General features: G+C 43.0%; 1 protein-coding gene across 1 annotated transcript in view; it reads right to left on the reverse strand.

Annotated features, from left to right (window-relative positions):
• LOC124594522 (Down syndrome cell adhesion molecule-like protein Dscam2) overlaps positions 1-15,168 on the reverse strand; it is a 363,828-nt gene that overhangs the window by 160,151 nt on the left and 188,509 nt on the right. The window contains exons 13-14 of the mRNA XM_047132896.1: positions 7,042-7,188; positions 1,171-1,326 (exon numbers count right to left, since the gene is read on the reverse strand). Of these exons, the coding sequence (XP_046988852.1) occupies positions 1,171-1,326; positions 7,042-7,188 (303 nt within the window). The remainder of the gene's footprint in view (positions 1-1,170; positions 1,327-7,041; positions 7,189-15,168) is intronic.

Consider the following 15,168-nt stretch of genomic DNA (forward strand, 5'->3'; position numbering starts at 1 on the left):
GGCAAAGTTTTACAAACACAGTGATCATTGCTCGACGGTCCCTGACGCTCAGTACAGATAGTATACCTGGACATAGTTTAGATTTGGTTATTTCTTCGCTTTTCCGCTTCGGTCACCTCATCAACACTCCAATTTGGCAGATTTAGCAGGGTTCAATTGTCCCTGAAATGTTTGTTACTCAGGTGACTTTCAGTAACTAGTCCACAGTCTCTTACCGCTTCTCTACTGACAACTCAATTCTCAGTGTCTTCTTTTATGACGGCGCGTCCACATCTCGTCACATCTACATCTACATCTACATTTATACTCCGCAAGCCACCCAACGGTGTGCGGCGGAGAGCACTTTACGTGCCACGGTCATTACCTCCCTTTTCCGTTCCAGTCGCGTACGGTTCGCGGGAAGAACGACTGTCTGAAAGCCTCCGTACGCGATCGAATCTCTCTAATTTTACATTCGTGATCTCCTCGGGAGGTATAAGTAGGGGGAAGCAATATATTCGATACCTCATCCAGAAACGCATCCCCTCGAAACCTGGCGAGCAAGCTACACCGCGATGCAGAGCGCCTCTCTTGCACAGTCTGCCACTTGAGGTTGCTAAACATCTCCGTAACGCTATCACGGTTACCAAATAACCCTGTGACGAAACGCGCCGCTCTTCTTTGGATCTTCTCTATCTCCTCCATCAACCCGTTCTGGTACGGATCCCACACTGATGAGCGATACTCAAGTATAGGTCGAACGAGTGTTTTGTAAGCCACCTCCTTTGTTGACGGACTACATTTTCTAAGGACTCTTCCAATGAATCTCAACCTGGCACCCGCCTTAACAACAATTAATTTTATATGATCATTCCACTTCAAAACGTTCCGCACGCATACTCCCAGATATTTTACAGAAGCAACTGATACCAGTGTTTGTTCCGCTATCATATAATCATACAATAAAGGATCCTTCTTTCTATGTATTCGCAATACATTACATTTGACCACATCCAGTGGTCAATTGCGCGCTATGTAGGGCTGTCCGAATACTTTGCTCAGATAGCGTAGGTAAAATACAGGAAGGTCACAGTTTCCCAATGGCACGCTTATTGTTCCGCCCTACGTGTTATTAGCTCTAGGTAGCGAGTGTTAGGGTAGTGTCAAAGGATGCACTAACATGGAGCGTACCGTCCTCCCAGGTCCTGCAGAAGACGGGCTCGCTGGGCACGCCGTCGCCGGCGGCGGTGTAGGCGCGCACCTCCAGGCTGTAGTTGCAGAAGCGCAGCAGGCCCGTCACCTCCAGCTTCGTGTCCTGCGTAGAGATCTCGGAGGGAGCCGACACGTCTGTGGGAAATGCCAGGAGCGTCAAAAATGAGACACCAGTGACGTCGTAGCATGTGCGGGACTAGCGTTCCACGCTTGTCGCTTCAAATACATTCTTATGTATAAAAAAAAATTAAAGCACCAAGAAGCAAATATCTGAATGGGACGGAAATCCTGAGAGTTATCGTGCCGAATTCTGTCCAACTAGTGCGTAAGATTATCATTCGTTATCCCAGTTACCCATCGAATAATTCTCTTTGCATTATTACAGGGTGGTCCATTGATCGTGACCGGGTCAAATATCTCACGAAATAAGCGTCAGACGAAAAAACTACAAAGTCCGAAACTTGTCTAGCTTGAGGGCGGAAACTAAATGGCGCTATGGTTCGCCCCCTAGATGACGCTGCCATAGGTCAAACGGTTATCCACTACGTTTTTTAAATAGGAACACCCATTTTTTCGTGCATATTCGTGTAGCACGTAAAGAAATATGAATGGTATAGTTGGACCACTTTTTCCGCTGAGTGATAGATGGCGCTGTAATAGTCACGAACGTATGGCTCACAATTTTAGACGAACAGTTGGTAACAGGTTGTTGTTGTTGTGGTCTTCAGTCCTGAGACTGTTTTGACGCAGTTCTCCATGCTACTCTATCATGTGCAAGCTTATTCATCTTCCAGTACTTACTGCAACCTACATCCTTCTGAATCTGCTTAGTGTATTCATCTCTTGGTCTCCCTCTACGATATTTACCATCCACACTGCCCTTCAATGCTAAATTTGTGATCCCCTGATGTCTCAGAACATGCCCTACGAACCGGTCCCTTCTTCTTGTCAAGTTGTGCCACAAACTCCTCTTCTCCCCAATTCCATTCAATAACTCCTCATTAGTTATGTGATCTATTCATCTAATCCTCAGCATTCCTCTGCAGCACCACATTTCGAAAGCTTGTATTATCTTCTTGTCCAAACTACTTATCGTCCATGTTTCACTTCCATACGTGGCTACACTCCATACAAATACTTTCAGAAACGACTTAAATCCATACTCGATGTTAACAAATTTCTCTTCTTCAGAAACGCTTTCCTTGCCATAGCCAGTCTACGTTTTATATCCTCTCTACTTCGACCATCATCTGTTATTTTGCTCCACAAATAGCAAAATTCCTTCACTACTTTAAGTGTCTCATTTCCTAATCTAATTCCCTCAGCATCACCAGACTTAATGTGACTACATTCCATTATCCTCGTTTTGCTTTTGTTCATGTTCATCTTATATGCTCCTTTCAAGACACTGTACATTCCGTTCAACTGCTCCTCCAAGTCCTTTGCTGTCTCTGACAGAATTACAATGTCATCGGCGAACCTCAAAGTTTTTATTTCTTCTCCATGTATTTTATACCTACACCAAAGTTTTCTTTTGTTTCCTTTACTACTCGCTCAATATGCAGATTGAATAAAATCGGGGAGAGGCTAAAACCCTATCTCACTCCCTTCCCAACCACTGCTTCCCTTTTATGCCCCTCGACTCTTATAACTGCCATCTGGTTTCTGTACAAATTGTAAATAGCCTTTCGCTCCCTGTATTTTACCGCTGCCACCTTTAGAATTTGAAAGAGAGTATTGCAGTCAACATTGTCAAAAGCATTCTCTAAGTCTACAAATGCTAGAAAAGTATGTTTGCCTTTCCTTACACTTTCTTCTAAGATAAGTCGTAAGGTCAGTATTGCCTCACGTGTTTCAACATTTCTACGGAATCCTAACTGATCTTCCCCAAGGTCGGCTTCTGCCAGTTTTTCCATTCGTCTGTAAAGAATTCGCGATAGTATTTTGCAGCTGTGACTTATTAGACTGATAATTTTCACATCTGTCAACACCTGCTTTCTTTGGGATTGGAATTATTATATTCTTCTTGAAGTCTGAGGGTATTTCGCCTGTCTCATACATCTTGCTCACCAGATGGTGAGTTTTGTCAGGACTGGCTCTCCCAAGGCCGACAGTAGTTCTAATGGAATGTCGTCTACTCCCGGGGCCTTGTTTCGACTCAGGTCTTTCAGTGCTCTGTCAAACTCTTCACGCAATATCGTATCTTCCATATCATCTTCATCTACAAAAATGGTTCAAATGGTTCTGAGCACTATGGGACTTAACATCTGAGGTCATCAGTCCCCTAGAACTTAGAGCTACTTAAACCTAACTAACCTAAGGACATCACACACATCCATGCCCGAGGCAGGATTCGAACCCGCGACCGTAGCGGTCGCGCGGTTGCAGACCGTAGCGCCTAGAACCGCTCGGCCACCAACGGCCGGCTTCATCTACATCCTCTTTCACTTCTATAATATTGTCCTTAAGTACATCGCCCTTGTATTGACCCTCTAATACTCCTTCCACCTTTCTTCTTTCCCTTCTTTGCTTAAAACTGGGTTTCCAACAGAGCTCTTGATATTCATACAGGTGGCTCTCTTTTCTCCAAAGGTCTCTTTAATTTTCCTGTAGGCAGGTCCTCTAACCATCCCTGCTTAGCCATTTTGCACTTCCTGTCGATCTCATTTTTGTGAGTTTGTATTCCTTTTTGCCTGTGTCATTTACTGTTTTTTTATATTTTTTTCTTTCATCTATTAAATTCAATATGTCTTGTGTTAGCGAAGGATTTCTACTAGCCCTCGTCTTTTTACCTACTTGATCCTCTGCTGCCTTCACTACATCCCTCAGAGCTACCCATTCTTCTTCTACTGTATTTCTTTCCCCCATTCCTGATAATTGTTACCTTATGATCTCCCTAAAAGTCTGTACTACGTCTGGTTTAGCCAGTTTATCCAGGTCCCATCTCCTTAAATTCCCACCTTTTTGCAGTTTCTTCAGTTTTATTGTACAGTTCATAACCAATAGATTGTGGTCAGAGTCCACATCTGCCCCTGGAAATGTCTTACAATTTATAACCTGTTTCCTAAATCTCTCTGTCTTACCATTATACAATCTATTTGATACCTATTAGTATCTCCAGGATTCTTCCATGTATACAACCTTCTTTTATGATTCTTGAACCAAGTGTTAGCTATGATTAAGTTATGCTCTGTGCAAAATTCTACCAGGTGGCTTCCTGTTTCATTTCTTAACCCCAATCCATATTCACCTACTATGTTTCCATCTCTCCCTCTTCCTACTCTCGAATTCCAGTCACCCATGACTATTAAATTTTCGTCTCCCTTCACTACCTGAATAATTTCTTTTATCTCATCATACATTTCATCAATTTCTTCATCCTCTGCAGAGCTAGTAGGCATATAAACTTGCACTACTGTAGTGGGTATGGGATTCGTGTCTATCTTATCCACAATAATGCGTTCACTATGCTGTTTGTAGTAGCTTCATTGTTAAACCTACTCCAGCATTACCTCTATTTGATTTTGTATTTACAACTCTGTATTCACCTGACCAAAAGTCTTGTTCCTCCTGCCACCGACCTTCACTAATTCCCACTATATCATTTTTAACCTATCCATTTCCCTTTTTAAATTTGCTAACCTACATGCCCGATTAAGGGATCTGACATTCCACGCTCCGATCCGTAGAATCCCAGTTTTCTTTCTCCTGATAATGACATCCTCTTGAGTAGTCCCCGCCCGAAGATCCGAATGGGATACTATTTTACCTCCGGAATATTTTACCCAAGAGGACACCATCATCATTTAACCATACAGTAAAGCTGTATGCCCTCGAGAAAAATTACGGCTGTACTTTCTCCTTGCTTTCAGCCGTACGCAGTACCAGCACAGCAAGGCCGTTTTGGTTAGTGTTACAATGCCAGATCAGTCAAGCATCCAGATTTTTGCCCATGCAACTACTGAAAAGGCTGCTGCCCCTCTTCAGGAACCACACGTTTGCCTGGCCTCTCAACAGATACCCCTCCGTTGTTAAAATACAGAACGTAGGTACGTTTGAACATTTTATTTTGGTTGTTCTAATGTGATACCTGTACCTTCGTGAACTTATCATTTCTGAGAACGCATGCTGTTACAGCGTGCCGGCCGGTGTGGCCGTGCGGTTCTAGGCGCTTCAGTCTGGAACCGCGTGACCGCTACGGTCGCAGGTTCGAATCCTGCCTCGGGCATGGATGTATGTGATGTCCTTAGGTTAGTTAGGTTTACGTAGTTCTAAGTTCTAGGGGACTGATGACCACAGATGTTAAGTCCCATAGTTCTCAGAGCCATTTTTGTTACAGCGTGATTGTCTGTAAATACCACATTGATGCAATAAATGCTCAAAATGATGTCCGTCAACCTCAATGCACTTGGCAATTGCGTGTAACGACATTCCTCTCAACAGCGACTAGTTCACCTTCCGTAATGTTCGCACATGCATTGACAATGCGCTGACGCATGTTGTCAGGCGTTGTCAGTGGATCACGATTGCAAATATCCTTCAACTTTCCCCACAGAAAAAAATCCGGGGATGTCAGATCCGGTGAACGTGCGGGCCATCTGTCATGAAATATGCTATTCGATATGGCTTCAACAGCACGCGAGCTATATGACGGACATCCATCATGTTAGAAGTACAGAGCCATTCTGTCATGCAGTAAAACATCTTGTAGTAACATCAGTAAAACATTACGTAGGAAATCAGCATACATTGCACCATTTAGATTGTCATCGATAAAATGGGGGCCATCATACATTAACCCGCCAAGGTCGCTGATGTTCCACTTGTTGCAGCCATCGTGGATTTTCCATTGGCCAATAGTGCATATTATGCCGGTTTACGTTACCGCTGTTGGTGAATGACGCTTCGCCGCTAAATAGAACGCGTGCAAAAAATCTGTCATCGTCTCGTAATTTCTCTTGTGCCCAGTGGCAGAACTGTACACGACGTTCAAAGTCGTCGCCATGCAATTCCTGGTGCATACGAATATGATACGGGTGCAATCGTTGTTAATTTAGCATTCTCAACACTGACGTTTTTGAGATTCCCGATTCTTGCGCAATTTGTCTGCTACTGATGTGCGGATTAGCCGCGACAGCAGCTAAAACACCTGCTTGGGCATCATCATTTGTTACAGATCGTGGTTGACGTTTCACATGTGGCTGAACACTTTCTGTTTCCTTAAATAACGTAACTATCCGGCGAACGGTCCCGACACTTGGATGATGTCGTCCAGGATACCGAGCAGCATACGTAGCACATGCCCGTTGGGAATTTTGATCACAGTAGCCATACATCAACACGATATCGACCTTTTCCGCAATCGCTAAACGGTCCATTTTAACACGGGTAATGCATCACGAAGCAAATACCGTCCGCACTGGCGGAATGTTACGTGATACCACGTACGTTTGTAACTATTAAAGCGCCATCCATCACATAGCGAAAAAAGTGGCCCTATTAAAGCATTCATATTTCTTTACGTACTACACGAATATGTAATAAAAATAAGGCTCTCTATTTAAAAGAACGCAGTTGATAACCGTTTGACCTATGGCAGCGCCATCTAGTGGGGTAACCATGGCGCCATCTGGTTTCTCCGTTCATGCTAGATGAGTTTCGTTCTGTGTAGTTTTTTAGTTTCACGCTTATTTCGTGAGATATTTGGCCCCGTCACTATCAATTGACCACCTTGTGTACTATTTCATATCTTATGTCCTTCTCTTGAAATGACGTTGCAGTGGACATTGTGGCGCTGCGCATGAAAGGTCGGAACGCTTATGACGCAGAAGAAGAATGTGTGAGGCTTACCGTCCCACTCGGCGAGCGGCCTGTAGAAGAGGCGGTAGCCCAGGAGGCGGCCGTTCAGCTTGTTCTCGGGCGGCGGCTCCCATTCCACCAGCAGGCTCTGCGGGGACGCCGCCACGCACTGCACACCCAGCGGCGCCGCCTCAGGCACTGCAACAGGTGGCCGCCAGTTTCAATCACCTGCTGTGCTGCCCCCGCGCCAACACTGCGAGTCCGCGAAACAAACTCTGCCTCTACATCTACAAACATACACCGGGAGCAGGACCGTAGCTACGTGTCTTGCTGCCCTAGGCGAAAGTTGCCCCTCTTTCTGTGCTCCCATCTGGCTTCCCGATATGTCCCCCCCCCCCCTTCCTTTCACCACCAATTATATCCAATGGTACAAAAATGCAAATCTCCTATCACACCTTCAGTGATTAAACTAAGATGACCAGACGTCCTCACTTTCCGGGGAGTGTTATCAGTTTTCATGTATTGTCCTCAATTCCCTTAAAACAGACAAAGTTTTGGAAATTCACCAAAATGATTGAAATAGAAAGAATGCCCTTAACATTTTAAACTAAAACTCAACTGAAAATACAATTGCTCAAAATTTGGTATCAATTATTTATTTTGTTTAATTGCGGAAAAATGAACTTAAGGTGTGGAAGAATTTCCTGGTGCGAATGAATTTTTCATTGAACCTAGAAATAGTGCTATGCTAATCGAAGACATGCCGAAGCGTCAGATTAGATGATCTGGACAATCATGGTGTTTTTTTATTTCTATTTTAATTGAAATATTTGTAGAATGAGGAATAAATGTAATCATTTTCAGCATCCACTTGCTATAAAGTAAGTAAAAATTTACTATGTAACCGTTCCGTATGCTTTTGAAAACAGTTTGGTGTATTAATTTTTCCTTTTTTTCATTTTTTCTCATTTGCTCAATTTTTTCGCGGTTTGATTTGAAGTAAATTTTTTTATCCTTTGCCGATCGTACAACTTTGCCGCCCTAGGCAGCTGCCTAGCGTTGCCTAATGATAAAAACGGCCTTGTCGGGAGGCTATTGTGTAGCAAGTGTCTGGCGAAGGGGTACATCGTACCACTATTATCGATTTGCTATCTTTTATTTGATCTTGAGAAAACTGATTGTCTATATACCTCAGCACACTTTCACATCTCTTTTAAAACCGTTGACGGAACCGAAGGAACGCAGACCTTTCTCTCAGAATGCAATTAAATGACATTTAATTTTCTTTTAACACGATAGATTTCGAAGCTTCTAACCTCATCTCCAGATGTACCAAATACACGTCCAATCGCTTTACGATATATGTATCATAGGATCTTGCCTTGCTGTCGTCACTTGTCCACGCTTTGTTTACCTAGTTGCTCCATGTCCCCCTCTCCCCACGCCCCTCCTCAATAAACGTATACTATTGCATGGCAAGAAGTCATCGTTTAACGCTGGTACGAAAAATATAGAAAAGTTCTTGACTTATGTACATCAACAGTTTACAACATACTCTAATAAACGTTCGGATGAACATAGGGTACATATTTTCTGATATATATGCTACAAACGGAAATGTTATTATCAAAGATGACTAAAAGTTTTTGACAGATTTACTTCTACTTTTTTACACGATACTAAAACACAAGTTTGTTACAACTTAGGCTACATATTTATTTATTAAGGTTTCCTGCTAAAGCCGTTTGTGAGAAAGAAAATGCTATTGTATACTGCGCCGTGAAGATGTGCTGTTTCGTTTTCCTTCTCATAGTTTCAACTGCTTTAGCAAGGCGTTTAAACCACTAGGCAAACTATTTCTATCATCTGTATTTTTCCCTTGTATTTAATGTTAAAGAAAAAATCTGTACAGAGGTGTGTCATGGTTGTTTCCTTCCACAGAGTCGATTTAACAGAAAACAATGAAGCTGTGTTTACGTCTTATGATTAGAATAATGCTTCGGAATCTAAATCGTCGGAAACTTCGTAATTCTATTCGTTTGCAGATTAAAATAATCAGAAATACTGTCACTGAATTTAGTATCGTCACAGATCTAGCAGCAGGAGAGGTCTCTCATAACATTTCTACCAATTCCAATCGATTTACCCATTCATTGCAAGCGATTTCAGTTCCCCATGAAGGTGTCATTGACAATAAAGGAAATCAAGGACCAGGGCGAGAGAGAATGAGGAAGAGGAGATGGACAGTTAGGAAGGCGGAGATGTTGGTTATGGGGAACAGAGGAGGAGATGGACAAAAAGAGGGGGAGAAATGGTTCAAATGGCTCTGAGCACTATGGGACTCAACTGCTGTGGTCATAAGTCCCCTAGAACTTAGAACTACTTAAACCTAACTAACCTAAGGACAGCACACAACACCCAGCCATCACGAGGCAGAGAAAATTCCTAACCCCGCCGGGAATCGAACCCGGGAACCCGGGCGTGGGAAGCGAGAACGCTACCGCACGACCACGAGATGCGGGCAGAGGGGGAGATTAACAGAGCCGGGGGGTGTGGGAGGGAGGTGGTAGAAGGAATCTGGAGGGGGGGGGGGTGGAGTATATCCAGTGTCCATATATACTGCCAACTGCGACGCACTGCTGGGTTCGCTAGTTGTGTATAAACTTACTGCCTCTGATCCTGCTCTAGCTCTCTGGTCTCCAGCGTGATGTATATAAGCCTGAACCATTCTGTTAACTGATGCCGGTTCATCTTGTTAGCGCCGCATCTTCATACTAGAATTAAAAAATATACCCACTAATAAGGTACATTTCCGAAAGTACCGTGGCTAGTGAAACACTGTGACAGTCGATGCAAGATTTCATAGTCAGTGGTCACACCCTTGGGACATGGGCTTTTGTGGGACTTAGGAGTGGTCTAAGACATGTTTTCAACTACCTGTATCTCCACTATCCATGAGTCACCGCAGTACGAACCGAAACATTAGGCACAAAAGGTAAGCCTGAGGCCAGTGGTTCCCGATGTGGCTTTTGTCTCCGTTTGGGAATATCTTGTCTTCTCGACAGGTGAGTGGAGGCACTTAAGCGGCGGCGAGGGCCAGACGTCTTACGGTTTCTTTAATGATTGTCCTTTTGGTTGCTAAAGGAGAAAAATGGTGCTGAATTTTCAAAGTATTGGTACAATAAGAAAAGAAAATACAATGTCGTTTATTTAAATAATATTGAATTAACAGGGACCAACGTAAAAATAACACTTTAACACGAAAAAAATTTCAATTGGTATGTTGTTCGAGTTACGACATCACTTTCCACAAGATGCTATGAAGTCAAGTGTTCTGTCTCAATATGCCCTCACAAACTGGATGAGCACAGACCCATGTGCAAGCAAGGGAAATCCCCGAATAGTTTCGGCACGGACCATCCATTTAACTGTTTTTGTGTCCACATTTTACCTACATGTAATTACTCAGATGATTTAAATATCTCGTCGATCATTTTCACAATTTATACAAATCTGTAACATACATCAAAATTTATACAGATTTATAAATATTACGAAATCTATAATTTAGTATAAACAAGAAAAACTGACATATTACGTTAAACCACGAAGCTAATTTTTGGACGAAACTAAATTAAATATAAACTGCAAAAAGGTAGGAATTTAAGGAGATGGGACCTGGATAAACTGACTAAACCAGAGGTTGTACAGATTTTCAGGCAGAGCATAAGGGAGCAATTGACAAGAATGGGGGAAAGAAATACAGTAGAAGAAGAATGGGTAGCTTTGAGGCATGAAGTAGTGAAGGCAGCAGAGGATCAAGTAGGTAAACAGACGAGGGCTAGTAGAAATCCTTGGGTAACAGAAGAAATATTGAATTTAATGATGAAAGGAGGAAATATAAAAATGCAGTAAATGAAGCAGGCAAAAAGGAATACAGATGTCTCAAGAATGAGATCGACAGGAAGTGCAAAATGGCTAAGCAGGGATGGCTAGAGGACAAACGTATGGATGTAGAGGCATATCTCACTAGGGGTAAGACAGATACTGCCTACAGGAAAACTAAAGAGACCTTTGGAGAAAAGGAGAAGAATGGGAGATATGATACTGCATGAAGAGTTTGACGGAGCACTGAAAGGCCTGAGACGAAACAAAGCTCCGGGAGTAGACAACATTCCATTAGAACTACTGACAGCCTTGGGAGAGCCAGTACTGACAAAAATCTACCATCTGGTGAGCAAGATGTGTGAGACAGGCGAAATACCCTCAGACTTCAAGAAGAATATAATAATTCCAATCCCAAAGAAAGCAGGTGTTGACAGATGTGAAAATTACCGAACTATCAGTTTAATAAGCCACGGCTGCAAAATACTAACACGAATTCTTTACAGACGAATGGAAAAACTAGTAGAAGCCAACCTCGGGGAAGATCAGTTTGGATTCCGTAGAAATATTGGATCACGTGAGGCAATATTGAGCCTACGACTTATCTTAGAAGCTAGATTAAGGAAAGGCAAACCTACTTTTCTAGCATTTGTAGACTTAGATAAAGCTTTTGACAACGCTGACTGGAATACTCTCTTTTAAATTCTGAAGGTGGCACGGGTAAAATACAGGGAGTGAAAAGCTATTTACAGTTAGTACAGAAAGCGGATGGCAGTTATAAGAGTCGAAGGACATGAAAGGGAAGCAGTGGTTGGGAAGGGAGTGTGACAGGGTTGTAGCCTCTCCCCGATGTTATTCAATCTCTATATTGAGCAAGCAGTGATGGATAGAAAAGAAAAATTCGGAGTAGGTATTAAAATCCATGGAGAAGAAAAGAACTTGGAAGAGCAGTTGAATGGAATGGATAGTGTCTTGAAAGGAGGATATAAGATGAACATCAACAAACACAAAACAAGGATAATGGAATGTAGCCGAATTAAGTCAGGTGATGCTGAGGGAATTAGATTAGGAAATGAAACACTTAAAGTGGTAAATGAGTTTTGCTATTTGGGGAGCAAAATAACTGATTATGGTCGAAGTAGAGAGGATATAAAATGTAGACTGGCAATGGCAGAGAAAGCGTTTCTGAAGAAGAGAAACTTGTTAACATCGAGTATAGATTTAAGTGTCAGGAAGTCGTTTATAAAAGTATTTCTATTACGTGTAGCCATGTATGGAAGTGAAACATGGACGATAAATAGTTTGGTCAAGAAGAGAATAGACGCTTTCAAAATGTGGTGCTACAGAAGAATGCTGAAGATTAGATGGGTAGATCACATAACTAATGAGGAAGTGTTGAATAGGATTGGGGAGAAGAGAAGTTTGTGTGCACGACTTGACTAGAAGAAGGGACCGGTTCGTAGGACATGTTCTGAGGCATCAAGGGATCACCAGTTTAGTATTGGAGGGCAGCGTGGAGGGTAAAAATCGTAGAGGGAGACTAAGAGATGAATAAACTAAGCAGATTCAGAAGGATGTAGGTTGCAGTAGGTACTGGGAGATGAAAAAGCTTGCACAGGATAGAGTAGCGTGAAGAGCTGCATCAAACCAGTCTCAGGACTGAAGACCACAACAAACATCATCTTTATATGACAGTGCTATGTGTAAAAACTTTCTCCTTTCTTCAGCCGTGTTACAGCAATACGTTGCGTATGGAAATAGGCGTATTCAACTTAAACTTTACCTACATTTACGAAAGGAATAGCTGAGTTGTCGCTGGCGGTTGTGAGGTTCGGATGTGTGGATTGGAACAGAGTGAAGCAGGGGAGTGATTGGGGGGGGGGGGGGGGAAGGGGAGCGAGGGAAGAGGCGAGGGGGGCCTTGGCGAGGAGATGAACTGGAAATGGTTGAAAACTAGGACTTCGAAACTCGTCTCGAGTTTCAGAAATACTATTTCACCTTTCATTTATATAATATGTGCTATCCACTATTCTAGCTGAAAACTGTTTGGTGTAACAACCGTTGAAGCCTAAACACAATTATGTCCTAGGATTGATATTGTTGTAGACAAGTGTTAACATTTCAGATTTACATGTATGCTTTATAGAGCAATGTGACATGAATGGTAGTTCTTTTTGTAATATCTGTTAAAGTTTCCAAAGACAGTTCCATTCATGAGTGCAACGATGGAAAAAGACTGTGTACAGTAAACCAGAACTCCACCAGCAGAAGCTCAGAGGTTGTTCCGTGGTGCTTTCTGGAACGCGTGGTGCTTTCTGGTGTTAGGAAGGCATGCTATCCGGTGCCTCATTATGGAGTAATAACGTAAGTCTGATTTATTCAGTTTATATCCTTATTACTTTTATTTCTCTTAAAAATCTTAACAACAGTGAAAAACGAGTACTATTCAATCAGAAAATCTTGTAACACCAAACGCAGAGTATTGCAACTACTCTCAGATCCAAAACTGCTTCGATGTTAAAGCCCAAGTTACAGTAAAAGCTCAGATAGCGTCGCTGCGCTGCTCTTCGATTCTTTTCAGGGAGGGATATAGGACGACACAGAAGGAGAGGTATATGCTTTAAGGGGTGATAGAACTGGTGATTTTGAATAAAAATCTTCGTGCGAACAGATGTCTTATTCCAATGGTTTCCTAGACAGAACACTTTACTAGCAGTATTGTACATTTTTCTTCAATAACACGATAACTGTGGCCTCTAGACAAAATGTGTAGCAGCATAACGTTAAATACATTACATTTCCTACAAAAACGTCCCATTCATTTTTTTTCATCTAGGGCTAAAACTTTTGGCTAGAAGAGCAACAGAAAATTTAAAATCTTTTGTGAGGCGCATACGCATTAGTTAGGTAGTTTTCGTATGCCGATTTGAGATACTAAAACGTAGACTTTCACGGCCGGAAATGTCGTGTCCATTATAATTATCCGGGCTGTTATGCCGTGGTCGGTTGATGAATTCTGTGTCAATTCCCAACGTTTCATTCCCGTCTGTGGAGGGCATCTTCAAGGGGGTCCGTAGCTCGATGGAAGGTCCAACACACCCACTGACTCGCTACTGACTGCCGCAAAATTCCGTGACCGCGCGCTCCTGCGCCGAGGCGTGTTTTGAAAACGTCAGTGCAATTGGCCGCTGTCCGCTGCCGTCGATCGCCGTTGCCATCACCCAGTGGTGGACAGGTGGTACACATCTTCATCAACACCGGCATCCATATACTGTTTAATTTCACGCCCTCCTCCTTTCGATTGAAATTATTAGGGTGTTTGGCGATTTCGATTGCCTCCCTGTAGAGCCTTTCGTAATATCCGCTTTTGGCCGCTAGTACTTGCGTCTCCTCAAAACGAATATGGTGGTTACATGGCTGGAAAACACGCTCCGCAACAGTTGATCTTTCCGTTTCTCCTCTTCTACAGTTGCCCTTGTGCTCTTCCAAACGTTTTGAAACAGTTATTTTAGTGGTACCCACATTGGGAATTGACACAGAATTCATCAACAGACCACGGCATAACAGCCCGGATAATTATAATGTACACGATTTGAGATAGTTTCCTGACTCGATAGACCATAAGTGTCCAGTATCGAATTGCTCGTATCGAATTCCTCTACACTGCTGTGGTAGATTGTAAGCAACGACGATGTATTGTTTAATACACAAAATAATTACAGTGTACATTAAATATGGTGTGTCGTGGAAACCATTCCGAAAAGGGCATATGCCCCAGGAAGTTCTTCGTTCAGAATCACCAATTCTCTCCCTCTTCACATATGCACATTTCCTCCTGATTCACGCTGCATATTCTGCACTTTTCATCAGGAAACCGCTCTACATTGCTGTGTATCAGTGCTAATGTTCAACTAACATTGCCGAAAAAAACTAATCTGAGACAGGACCAAGCAGTAATTGAGCCGGTAAGGCTCCCTATTTAATTTTTCTGTTTTTGAAACCACCCTTCTTCTCAGTACTCGCCGTGATGTCAATATTGAGATCGGATTCGTGTCTCTGGTCGCCGCATAGCTTTGACGAGTTGGCTACCCGTGCGCCGCGAGGCGGACAGAACGAGGAAGAAGGGGCTAGGAGTTAGCTTTGGGCTGTGCGTGAGTAGCGACGTCGATGTCGGAGGGCAAGGCAGCTTTGGCGGTGGGCCCCGCGGAAACTGCCGATAGGGGACGGAACGCCGTGGGCTCCAAGATCCAGGGGTGTGGAGGGCCGGTGTTGTCCCGATGGCGATCGTCGTGT

Source organism: Schistocerca americana, chromosome 2 (genome assembly GCF_021461395.2).
Source record: "Schistocerca americana isolate TAMUIC-IGC-003095 chromosome 2, iqSchAmer2.1, whole genome shotgun sequence".
Taxonomy (NCBI): Eukaryota; Metazoa; Arthropoda; class Insecta; order Orthoptera; family Acrididae; genus Schistocerca; species Schistocerca americana.